This window comes from Carettochelys insculpta, chromosome 3, assembly GCF_033958435.1.
Source record: "Carettochelys insculpta isolate YL-2023 chromosome 3, ASM3395843v1, whole genome shotgun sequence".
Classification (NCBI taxonomy): Eukaryota; Metazoa; Chordata; order Testudines; family Carettochelyidae; genus Carettochelys; species Carettochelys insculpta.
This window is the reverse complement of record NC_134139.1, coordinates 3,128,040-3,140,910: the sequence shown is the minus strand read 5'-3', so window position 1 is coordinate 3,140,910 and position 12,871 is coordinate 3,128,040. Positions and strand designations below refer to the sequence as shown.

At 51.1% G+C, this 12,871-nt stretch overlaps 1 protein-coding gene across 2 annotated transcripts in view; it reads right to left on the bottom strand.

Moving 5' to 3' along the window:
- Positions 1-4,944: 4,944 nt before the first annotated feature.
- Positions 4,945-12,871, bottom strand: part of FBLN7 (fibulin 7) — a 51,369-nt gene continuing 43,442 nt past the window's right edge. For both annotated transcript variants that reach the window (XM_074989227.1, XM_074989228.1), the window contains exon 8: positions 4,945-12,509. In XM_074989227.1, coding sequence (XP_074845328.1) covers positions 12,137-12,509 — 373 coding nt within the window. In that variant the 3' untranslated portion in view covers positions 4,945-12,136. The remainder of the gene's footprint in view (positions 12,510-12,871) is intronic.

Here is a 12,871-nt window from a genome sequence, read left to right as displayed (position 1 = left end):
GACCCAGGCCCAGGCCCCGGCTCAAGGCAGGGCAACCAAAGAGCATCAGTTCAAGGTAGCAACCACACGGGGCAGAGGCTGGGGGACCCGGGCCTCTACCCATAATGAGGAGGAGAGACTGCCGCCACAGGTTAGGGGTGGTGGGGGGCACAGGCCAGCGCACTCTGCTGCAGCCTGGACCAGGGCCCTACTAGCAGCAGAGCGGTCTGCCCCAGGGATCGGCGGGGATCCACTGTGCAGCACACTGGCCCTGCTATCCCAGAGCCACTTCCAAACCTCCCCCTGCAGCCAGACCCAACTGGGTAGCTGGTCTGGCTCCTCTGGGTTTGGGCAGAGTGGGGTCTCGGTCCCGGCTGGTAGCTCCTCCTCAGTGAGGTCTCGCTGTGGGCCCCGTGGTCTGGGCCAGTTTTCAGCCTCTTGCAAGGCTGGGTCAGCCTCCCAGCATGGGAACCCAGGGTCAGCTTGGGGCACCTCTGGTGGCTGGGCCCCCACTGGGCTTCTGGCCGGGGCTTTTATACAGGTAGTCCTGCCCCCCGTCTTCCTGTCAGCTGAGAGGATGGGGCTAAGCTCTGGTCACCTAAGTTCAGGGAGAGGTTCTTCCTCCTCTTGCTCGGTGAGCAGTCCCCCCAGCTCACTGCAGAGCTCCCGTGGCGGGAAGCTGAAAACAACAGCAGGAAACGAGGTGGGTACGCGTAGTGGAGGAAAACCAACCATCGGGACACTGTACCATGGGAACCAGTAAACCCTCCATCACTTGGGGTCATTGGAGTTCGGTTCTGGGCTCAATGCAGGAACGACGGGTGAAGTTCTACAGCTGGTGCTATGCAGAGGAGATGACAGGATCATAATGGTCCCTTCTGGCCTGTCAAATCTCTGAGCATCCAGCTAAAATAGAACAGTCAAGGCAGCTTTGAGCTCTGATCCCAGTTCTGGAGGATGCAGCAAGACATAGTCAAGTGCCCAAACTCCCTTTGAGATCATACCTGAGTGTAGGCCCATGTCTCACATGCTGCCCTGTCGCAGGGGATACTGTCCTGGGCTTGGTGGGGGTTTGCCCAAATCATGGCGAATGCTTTCAATCACACTGTCCCTTAACCTGCCCCCTGTGACCCAAAGCCTGGGATTGTGACAGCCGTGTGCACAGCTGGGCCCGGAACCAGCTACACTCCTGGGGAAGGAGCACCCCAGCGAAGGGCACACCCTGGTGACCGAGCCACATCTCCTATATGAAGGCTCACCCAGCCCCAGCTTTCCCAGCCCAGGTGCACCTTATACATGGCCCTCCACGCTCGGCTGGTGAGTTCCTGGCTTTGGGTTCTCCTGGATTGACCTGGCTCTGAATGTTTCCAGGCTCTCCAGCGCTTTGCTGGAACTGACGCGACGAAATGCTCAATCCTCCAGCAAGGCTGGCTCGTTACAGCGAGCCCAATAACGACTGCGAACCTGTGTTCCCCGGGAGAAGGATGGCCTGGAAGCATTCCAGGGCTTGCTGGGCTAGACTTACCAACTCTGCCGAACAGTGCCTCAGAGCTGCGGCTGGGGTTTGGTCTCTTCTCTGTGGCTGATTTACGCTCACATTCTGTTGCTGTCAGGCCTAATTGGGAGGGAAATTCACTTGTCTTCCTTCTGTGTCCCCACATCACTGACTCCTGTCCAACGTGCCCGCTAATTTTTCCCATCCACGTGTGAGATAAATGTTGTTATATACACCAGGGTATATGTGGATGTGCCCCGTCAGCAGAAACCCAGGCTGCTAGCTGCAGGTGGCTGCAGGGTACTCTGCTAATGGACTGGGCAGCATCTGACTGTCTCCTGGGGGGCTGTGCGAGCAGTCAGCTTACAGAGAACACTGCTCCTGTCCCACTTGTGCTGAGCACTGGTGTGTCAGTTCCATACGGTATTTTGTATGCATGCATGGCAGCTGGGAAGCCTTCAAGTCACCATCTGAGACAAGCATGTCTGGGAAGAGCGGCAAAGAATTCGTTCCCACTATAAAGCTTTGATGGTGGCGACATGACCGAGGAACCTAACTGGACTCATCCTGTAAGTACTGATGTGTTTTGCAGAGACAGAGCTGTAAATATATTTAACAGAGACTAATCTAAAGCAAGACTAGCAGGGAACCTAGCAGCCATGTTCCTCTGTCCAACTGGAAAGGCTGTCAGTATAATAGGTCTGTTTATTTTTTTCCCCTTTTGGCAAATAAAGTTCCCTCTCTCCCAGACCATGGACTTCCTAATGTTTTGGGTAGAATTCCAGATAAACCACACAGCTCTATCCTTTGAAAGGGTTATAGGTGTCATTTTGTGATATTAATGACACATCCCCAGTGTTCAAGGCAGAGAAATAACACATGTTGCTCACAATACATAGTTGTTGTGAATTTATAAAAAATCATGAGCACAGTGTCTGTTAAAGAAGCATCCAAACTTCCTGGTCCTGCTAAGAGTGGAATGCTTTGGGATGAGTGTAATTCTGCTCCAGTGTTTCGTCCCATTGGAATTGCAGTGCTGCTCCTTGCTGTGATTAATGGGCCTATTTATGAAGATATTGTTTCAATCTAGTTTCTGACAGAGAATGACTTTTGTGGTTTCCCAGAGCCCCGTTGGAAAAAGCGGAGCTGGGAGAAAGAAATGGAGTTTTTCCGGTTTCCTAAGGTTGAGAACTCACAGCAAATTTCTGGGAGAGAACGGGGAGCTCAAAGTTCTCTGAACCATCGGACTGACATGCCATTTCTGAAGCTTTAGAGGCTCTGCTCTGCTCTCCGTAATGAAAGCCTTTAATATTTCAATTCCAGGTAATTTCTGAGAGGAATGGAAGTCCTCCCCTTGCTTGGTGAGCAACCATAAAACCAGGTGCAACACTCAATGGTTAATCCCAAATAACCCCACATTCTCAGCATGGAACACTGGGCCCAGCCCTATGCTCACTGGTCAGGCAGGTGCCTAACTGGATGAGTCTGCATCCATCACCCCATTCGCCTTTCCCGTCCATCCTCTTGTCAGTTACACACTGAGCGCTTGTCACTTCTATGCAGAAGATCCACCTACCAGGGTCGCTTTTCTGGGGTTTGATCTTGTGTGCCTGGCAGAGAAGCATAAAATCAAACTATCTGGGGTGTGGCAGGGCTGGCTAGGCTCCTGGGCTCCAGGCCTCTATTTAGTCCACTCTCCCATGGCCTGGACACCGTTGCCCTTCTTGAGATGGGGGAAAAGGGAGAGATGGTCGTCTGGGAGGAACCCAGGCCCCACCCACTCAGTCCAGGTTCCGGCTCAGGGACCCTGTGTGGCTGCTGGTGGTGGGGGAGGGCCCCTCTTGTTACGAACACCACAGCTCTTCCCTGGGCCACTTCTCCAGACAATTCCTCCCCACCATACCTCCCCTAGGTAGTGGCTGTGGTAGCGGTAGCAGCAGCAGCAGCAGCAGCAGCAGCAGCCTGTTTCCCCTCCTGGTTTGGCTCCTCCTGTGTGTTCAGCCTGCTTGGCCTTACCTCAAATCTCAGGCCTCCTGGGCAGGGGCTTTAGCCCCTTGCGGCTGAACACTCCTCTCCTTTTGCTGCCTCTAGAAAACTCGCTTTGCTTTGCTTTGCTCTGCTCTGCTCTGCTCTGCTCTGCTCTGCTCTGCTCTGCTCCTCTCCTCTCCTCTCCTCTCCTCCAGCTCTCTCTCTCCCCTGGCTGCTGGGCAAGGGTTCTTTCAAAAGCAGGCTTAAGTGGGACCAGCTGGCCCCAGCTGACCCAGGGTGGCTTCCTCCCCAGCTGCTCACACTCTGCTTGTTTTCCTGCCCTGCTTTTCCCTCTTGTTCTTACCCGCTCCCAGCCTTACCTTGTCACAGGGGTCAACAGTCGATCCTTGTACTCCTCGATATCGTGAGGTGTAAGGGAGGTCAATGGGGGGGTTTCCTCTGTCGACATCCTTCTGTGAAGATGGCCAGGTAAGTTGATTGTAGATAAGTCGATTCTAGTTATGCAATTGCCGTAGCTAGAACTGTGTATCTGCAGTTGACTTACCTGCCTAGTGCACACCTGGTGTGACAGTTGCAGGGGAAGGATGGCTAGCTGAGAGGGTGGGTGAACAGGACAAACAAGCAACAGATTTTTGAACTGATGCAAATTTAAGCAAATACACGCCAGTTAGGTTCTGCCGGTGGTTTGTTTGTGTTTGTTGGCAGGTTTGCCTTGAACCTCTCCCAAGGACGGGCACGTTTGTGCCAGCAAGGTAAAAACAGGGGCAGGGCAGCAATGTCCCCAACAATAGCTGCAGTAACAGCTGCTGCCTGCGGAGCTCCCCTGGCTGAGAGGCTAAGGTCTTGTCTGCACTTCCAGGGCTGCACCGGCGCAGCGGCAATGCCTAGTGACGATAGTACTGAAGCTGAGAGGAGAATTTCTGTCTCTGTGTGTGTAGTCCACCTCCCCAGGGAGCCATAGCTATGGAGACAGGAGAAGCCCTCCCATCAGCATAGCTCTGTCTATGCTGGGAGCTAGCCTGGTATAACCCCATCACTCAGACAGACGTAGTTATAATGACACAGATCTGTAGTCTAGACCAGTCGTAAGGCAGCCAGAGATGTCTGGCATTCGCTGACTGCCTCTGCAAACTGCTCTGGGTTTGGATGCAGGGCATGGTGCTTCTGGGGAGCCTTGATCGCTGCCCCTCATTTACACGAATGTACCTAGTTTTCAGCTTCAGGCCTGTTCTGCAAACAAACAAATAGGACAATGGGAAACATGGGTGAAGGGGGGGCATGCGAAGGAAGAAGCCAATCAGAGTGAGTGACACTTTGAATATCACTGGAGTATTAGGTCCCGTTTGCACACCTTTGGTCATTGGATGATCTTGCCCAGGAAGTGAATGCCAATCACCGCAACCTTTCACAGCTCACCCAAGGGATTTCCCACTCCCATTCATGCTGACATGTGTGACCCTTTAGGGAGTGAATCTGAAGCATTTCCAAAAGGTGTGAAGTATTTTATTCTTTGCTTGCAAGCGAAAACTACATAATTAATTCATCAACTAAACTGGTGTTCTGTATTAAAGAAACATGCACAACATAGTGTTTTGTGGCTAACATATGAACACACAGAAATGGAGAAACAGGTGCCTATCACTGGAAGTGGTGATGACTTGTAACTGTACAGAGTATATGTAATTACCACAGCTACATAGGCCAACTCTGGAGATGGTTTCAGAATCAGAATTGTTGCTGTCTACAACTGCTTTCATAGACCTAAGAGCACACGCAGCAGTTTCTCAGACAGAAAATATTCACATCTTATGTTCCCCTAACTCAAGCTCTAAACGTTATCAAGATATTTTTTTCAATAATCGATAAAATTCATCAGCACTACAAAGTATTTTTGGTATAACAGTCTCATGAAGTTTTTCCTTAGGACTCACTCTTTGAGACAAAAAGAGACAATGCATTTTTGAAAAAAACAAAACAAAACAAAGCAAAAAACCCCCCAAACCCTAAATGATGCAGCGATAGAAGATGATTATGGCTGAGATTAAGACAAGTGGAGGTTGCATTATTCTGGGTCTCTGCTAAATGGTCAACTTCTGCCACATGTGCCACGGGAAATGGTCACAATTGTTGATACCTCAGAGGAGAACCTGGATGCTGGTTGACATGGGACTGAGGTAGCTGATGACCTGCCCAAAATTGGATGATTGGGATGTCAGGTTGGAGCGACAACAGTTGAGGCTACTGATGCTCTGCCAAGGGTAGTATTAGCTGAAATGGTCAAACGATGAACTCCTGTGATTAATATCAAAGCGACAGCTGATTCACATGGATATCAATTATGTACCTCTGGGGTTGTGTGGGTGCACTTCTGTTGCAAATGGCCCCTTGGATGCATTCTTCCTTCATCCAGATTCGTCAGCTTTCCATCACAGCTGTTCTGAAGCTAAGAGGATGCTGCATATAAACTTCAGTGGCAAGGTAGTTGCCCGTGGTCAGACCCCTGCTCGACCTAGGAGTCGCTTTGGGGCTTACCTATCAACAACACATGAAGCAGCAGAGGCAAAAAAAAAAAGGGGGGAAAATGATTCAGCTCAATATTCTCTCAAGCTAGCAGGTTCGAGATGGGCTTGTGATGTGCACATGGCAATGCTGGCTGGAGTTTACTCTGTGCCCAAGTAACATGCACCTGTTTGGGGGAGGACCTGGCTCAGAGACCTCATTGATATCCAGCTAGATATGGTTAGAAGATTTGTAGTGGGCACCCTGAAAGTCCATGCCACTGTCTCGGCTTCCATTGCTCATAAGTATCCTCCTTCCAAACAACTGGTGAGAGATAGCGACAGAGCACAAGTACAAGCGAGCTCTCAGTAATGACGAGCTCCCAGCCCATGACAACCCTGTTCACACACCTCACACTCGCTGTTTGTCTTGCTGACCATTTTGAGCAGCTGGAGAAGCTTTTCTGTCGTCCAGCTTCAACCTAGTACAGAGGCAGTGGATACAACAGACAGCCTCAGATGTAAACAACAATCTCCTCCGAGATGATCTTTCCACTGAACTGCTTGCTTTCTTGCTCCATCAAAGACAGCGGGTGAGCATCAACCCTGTTACGAGGATGTCACACGGAAGATGCATGTACCTACCACACAAATGGCCATCAATGATTCAGTGCAGTGTGAGCGGAGAGACATCCAACGCATCAAACACACTGTGAAGAAGTGCCCCATCTTTTCATTCCCAGGAGGTCTAGCAAAGGTGCTCTCTGCATCTCCTGCAGTCCTGCAATGGAGATCTCATCTTTGTATTACCTTGTAAATGTTGCTATTTCCCTCTGAAAGAAAAAGAAATCAGTACAGGGGATTTGGCTTCTTAAATCCCTCCAAAGGTGCATCTTCCAAATCATTTGTGGCAGACCACATGCCGTAGTCTACATCCTTCAACTTCAGCTCTTTAAACCTCCTGTGGAAGTGTACCATCTCCAGGCTGGACAAGACGTCACCATTGCATTCCTCTTGTTCTTCACTGAGCATGACTGCAACTTGCCAGGGTCTCCTCATTTCATAAAGCAATTTGGGAAATAAAATCTACTGCCGTGAGCCTGCAGACAGGGCTTGCTGCAGGACTGAAAGCCAGTGGAGACAGGACCACGCTTTGGCGTTTGCCCACACCATGTGATGTAACAGCGCCAGGAAAGGAAGCTTTACAAATCAGAAAGCTTGGCTCAAGCCTGACAGAATTGTCCAATTCACTCTTGGCCTTCATGGCCTAACAGGGGCATTGTGGGACAAGATGAAAACAACGATCACAATCCACTGTTACTGGAAACCATTTTAATTAACACAGACGTTCTAAACAGACAAATTGCCTCCCCTGCCTCGTCTCTTCCCCTCTCTGGCCTTAGGCTAAACAACCTCAGGGCAATAACGATGTGAATGCCGTCACTTAATAGAGTCCAGAAAGGCAATAGCCCAGTGGCTGAGCTATACAGGGCTGACTCTGAACCGGTTTGACTGTGATGCTGCTGTGACGCTGCTGTTCTTACTACCATTGGTAGTAGCGCATTGGCCTGCGTTTTCATCCTTACAGCTCCAGAGCTGAAAATGCAAAGGAAACCCCAGCCCCTACCCTGGACTAGCAGGAAGGAGAGCAGATACTGCAGCCTGATCATATGCTTCAGGGTTTCTGGGGGAGCCTTCTCCCTGTGCCGCCTGATTCCCTTGTCGGCCTCTCCACAAGTAAAAAGATCCAGGCTTCTTTGTAGCCTCGTGTATTGCTCTGATGCACACCCCTTGTCTAGGTCTATGGAGCAGGTGCTTGTGCTGATGATTTCATTCCTGTTCCAGCACTGAACAGTGTGGGCTTGGTAACCGCATTCATTTCCTTGTCCCTTGCAGTCACAGCTCAGGGGCCTCTGAGCATGGCGGTCTGCTCCCCATGTCTGTCCCCAGTCCAAATTCTGGCTGAAACACTGACCTCAACTCTCCTCTCTTGTTTCTTGCCTAACCTGTGTGTCCACTCCCACCTTCTGTCCACTCCCACCTCCTAGCTGTGAGGACCATCCCCGTGCTCCGGCTAGGAGTGCAGTGACTGCGGGCATGGACTGCCCCCACCCTGGAGTGGCTCTAGGATGTTGCTGTGGTTGTATGGCTCAAATCTCCCCTTCCGCCAAGGGAGGGTCGGCTGTGTCACTTCTGTCAGGGATGGGTTTCAAAAATCAAGCCCAAGGCCAGGCTCCAAACCAGAGTGCTTTGTGCTGCGGCACCACCAGGAGGGTCTCGTTCTTGTTGGCACCCAGCAGTCTGAGTGCATGGCTTTATTCTGAGCGACTGAAGAAGCCACCCCAGGGTACGGAGGGGACACTGCCGGAAGAAGCAGCACGTTGATGGAATCCACGTTAGCCAGGTCCAGCCAATGGTACTTACAACTGAGTAGCTCTGGGAAACTGGCCTGTTACTGAAAGGAGGGCCAGGGGTTTGGCTGCATTTGATCTGTTAAACTCCTACACCCCAGCCTGTGGGGTCACAGTGAGCTCTGATCAGAAACACTTTCTCTTCTTGTTACCCTGATTCATTGCCCAGCCGTGCTGAGAGACAGCGGTCTTCTAACCAGCAGGGGGAACCAGGATGGGACGCACACAGCAAGTTACGACTGTGCCAGCTGAGGCACTTTTCGCAGGCTCGTCTGTGATGGCTACAGGAGGCCATGCTGAGTGCTAGGGGGAAGCCGCACTGTTTTGTCTCTGTAGTGTCATTTGCATGAGAAGTCAGTGAATTCCTTCCAGTGCCACAGAACTGCTTTGACTGAACTCGGTCCTTGTAGGGGAAGTGCCTCGAGCACTAGGCTGGGATCCAGGAGATACCTGGGTTCAGGCACTGGCCTGCCAGGTGACCTTGGGCGAGCACCTTCACCCCTCCATGACTTAGTTCCCTGCCTGTAAAATGGGAATAAAGCAATCTGAGATCCACTGATGAAAGCCACTAGGACAACTGGGTCCTGCGATGCTCAGATTGTTGTAGAGGGCCAGGCTGTGCTTTGCAGCTCAAGGGGTGTGGAAGGTTGAGGAGAAATCACGGTGCTCTGTCCCCAGCCTCGCTGGTCTGGAATGCACTTGCAGCTCCAGGGGAAGTACATGTCTGCCACATTGGCTGCAGCTATCTGTGCTTGTGGACAGGAAAGAACCCAGAGTCTGTCTCCAGGGCGGTTGATTCTGGCTCTATGACATGTGCACAGGCTTATGCCCAGGAGGTGCTTCCAGATGGGTGGAGACAAGGGCCTCCAAAGCAATGTCCCTGTGCACCAGGGATCAGATACAAAGGCCACTGTTGAGAATGGTCAGATTCCCATTGTCTTCAGTGGTCAGTCCTACCTCTCCCCCATATTGGGGCGGGGGGAGGCTGTGAGTTCAGGTCTCCCATGAACATGGAGGGGGATTTCCAAGGGGAACTGCTGTCAGCATGAATAGGTGTTGCCTGTCAGACCCTCCTGGGCAGCCACTGAGTATGGGCTCCAGTTGCTGTCCTGCCTCTGATGACACTGTACCATCTCCTGACAGATCCCAAAGCTCTCACCCCAGGTGCTGCAACGAAACAGACGCATCACGTCCTGTTGACAAAGGAAGCTGGAGACACAACCATTGGAGGACTGTGCAGCTGTGCTCGAGTGACGCGAGCAGCGTTAACAAAACCAAACAAACTGACAAATACAAGTGCCGGCCACTGAATGTGTAACATCCCGTTCTGCTGTCAGCGCCCTCGTCTGTAAACCCAGGGGGCCAACGTTTTCCTCAGTCACTCCAGTGATTTAGTCGTAAGGAAAACTGGATTCATGAGCCCCTCAGGGCTGCACGGTGACACTGGGAGCAGCATTCGTCCCAAATACTGTGCGATAGATAGCACACGCTATTCTGCATTCAAAATGCAACACCTGGGGCATGGTGACCTCAGGGAGCTGGCTGCTTTTACAGTCTGATGTGAAACAAACAAAGTTATGAGAAGAAGCTCATTAGGTCGAAATTGTGAGCTCTGCACACAGCTGGAGGAACGCCACTGAAATCAGGGGAACTATGCTGATTTACACCAGCTCAGGGTCTGACCCTTCGAGCTGAACACAGAGTGATGTCTTTCTCAAGCTCTGAGGCCCTGTGAGAGCACCCTGTAGCAGGGCTCCATTGAAAGGGAAGGGTGTCTATTAAAATCCAAAGTGGTGTTTTTCCTCTTAAGAGGAGTTTAACCCTTAATTGCTTCCCCAGAAATATAACAGTTTTACACTGAAATGTCTCTTTAAGAAGAAAAATAGCCCAGGCTTGAGAGTAGAACAGGGCTTTTCTTTTCTTCATTTTTTTTTTAATAATAAAAAAGAAAAGCAGAGAGGGTCTCTTTGTGCTGGGTGTTTTCTGTCCCTAAAGCCACAAATATGTTGCCTCTTTCAGGGAGGGAGACAAGGAACTACCAGCTGACTGCAGCTGGTAATTGTAGCATGTGGTGCTATGGCTCCGGGTTACCTTGGTGCCATTTTACGCCATGCGGAGCGTGCACCACGGAATGTAACACTCGTGTGCTGCAGGTGAAAGCGATGGGTGACCGTCATCGGCACCACTGCAAAGCCATTGGTGCCATGGAATTCCCGTGCTGGTCAGCACCATTCAGAACGCAAGGAACTTCATCCTGCACCGCTACCTTAATGGCAGCTTCCCTCTGAGCTGAACAGGAGCACAATCGAGCCCTGGGCAGCCCACGCTCAGGAGCAACAAACAGGAGTCGAACGACAGGAGCACTGGTGCCACCAACATGGAGCTGTCTTGCAGAGAGGCTAGCAGCGCTGGGTACCAAGACCAGGCTGTGCTCTTTGTGCTTGTGTATGCTCCTATTCAGCAAATACATTCAACCGAGTTTTGTAAAAACCGTTCATGGCCTTAATTAATTGATGTCTGCAGACTTCAGTCCTTTATTGGGATGTCTATAAGGCGACCGGCTGCAGACAGAAGACTTATAAGCAACATCCACTGGTCACACAAGATTTCGCACTGGCCCATTTGTAAATTGGTGGGGAGGCCACTTGTCATTCCAGTGTCACTGATTTGTTGCGCGTGTGGCCCATTACTAATCTGCCTGCAGTGAAGGCCGGATTTCAGGGCAGGTGCAGCTGCTGAAGATCACACGTCATACACATGCCATTGGCTGCTTACATAGAATCATAGAGTCCCGGGGTGGGAAGAGACCTCAGGAAGTTATCGAGTCCAGCCCCCTGCCCAAAGCAGGATCAACCCCAACTAAATCATCCCAGCCAGGGCTTTGTCAAGCTGGGATTTAAAAACCTCTAACTCTGGGTAAGGTAACCCATTCCAGGGCTTCACCACCCTCCTCGTGAAGCAGTTTTTCCTACTGTCCTACCTATACCTATACCGAGACCATTTCTCTTCTGCCATCTGTCACCACTGAGCACAGCCTCTCTCCATCCTCTTCACAGCACCCCTTCAGGGAGTTGAAGGCTGCTACCAAATCACCCCTCACTCTTCTCTTCTGCAAACTAAATATGCCCAAATACCTCAGCCTCTCCTCATGGGTCATGTGCTCCAGTGCTCTAATCATTTTTGTTGCCCTCCACTGGACCCTCTACAATGCATCCACATCCTTTCTGTACTGGGCAGGGGCACAGAACTGGACACAATACTCCAGATGTGGCCTCACACATGCCAAATAGAGGGCAATAATAACTTCTCTAGATCTGCTGGAAATGTGAGTGTAAAGCTAGCTGGGAGGCAGAGCAGAGAACTCAAGCTTCAATCGGATGGAAGGGTATTTACTCTACAGAGGTTTATATCGGCTATAATCTGGACTTCATTGCTACAGCTCCATTACTGTGGTAAGTGTTCCTGGGTGCAAGGGCTACAGAAGATGGTGAGGACCAAAGTCAAAATTGTCCAGAGTCAAAACTTCCCGAGAACAAATGAATCTGAGATTATTTCAAGCCCCAGCCTGGCATGGTCAGACCAGTGCGGTTTGTCTCATCTCTCAGCACTGGGCTTTTCAGGTCATATTTTTAGAGCTGCTGCAGTGGCACAGCCTTGTGCTGTTTCCAAAGGAGGGAATGTTGTTTGAGTCAGTACTGAAAGAAAGCGATGGGTAAACAAGGACAGTCCTTGCGATTTTTTTGTCTGACGACTTGTAGAACCCTTTAAAACTCATAAGGAGACACAAAGACTGTGATCTTGGAAACGTGCTTGGCCTGGAAGGTGCGATCCAGATACTCAGACATGTCCACCTCCACCTCGACGGTCTGGGGCCCTTTGAGGCTTTGCACCAGAATCAGCTCTCCCGTCTGCCGGTCTGAGCGCTGCATCACAAAGTGCCCCCGGCTGTTGCCCCCGATAATCCCAAAGCGCAGGCTGTCGGGGCCGGGCCGTCCTGGAGCAGAGGCAGTCGCCATGCGGAAGAGAGGGGTGGGGGTTATGAGGTTGGAGGGCAGAGGCAGATAATGGAAGGAGATAGACTTTGGGGCATGATGGCACGATCTGCTGTCCATCGGGCAGGGGTTGCGTTCGCATTGGCTAGCAATAAAGAAAGAGAAGCGTTAAGGCACTCGTGGGCGTGTCGCTCTGATGTTGCTGCCACTGGATCTCTGGGCTCTGCTCTCTTCCCAGTGCACCACTAACGATCCCATGGAAACTTGGCTGTCGTGTTTATTGCCTGCATGCTTTCCATAGCCCCTTCACCAAATTAACCTTGTGGCAACACAGCCCTCCCACACGAAGCCTGGAGGCTGCTGGAGACTCATGCTCCTAGTGATCTGAAGCAGCACTTTCATGGCTTGGACTCTTGAAAAGTAGCAGACCAGGGCCAAATTCTATTCTTAGTTAAGCTGATGCAAGTCAGTGGTATCACCAATGAAGTCAGTGAAATGAGTCTGGGC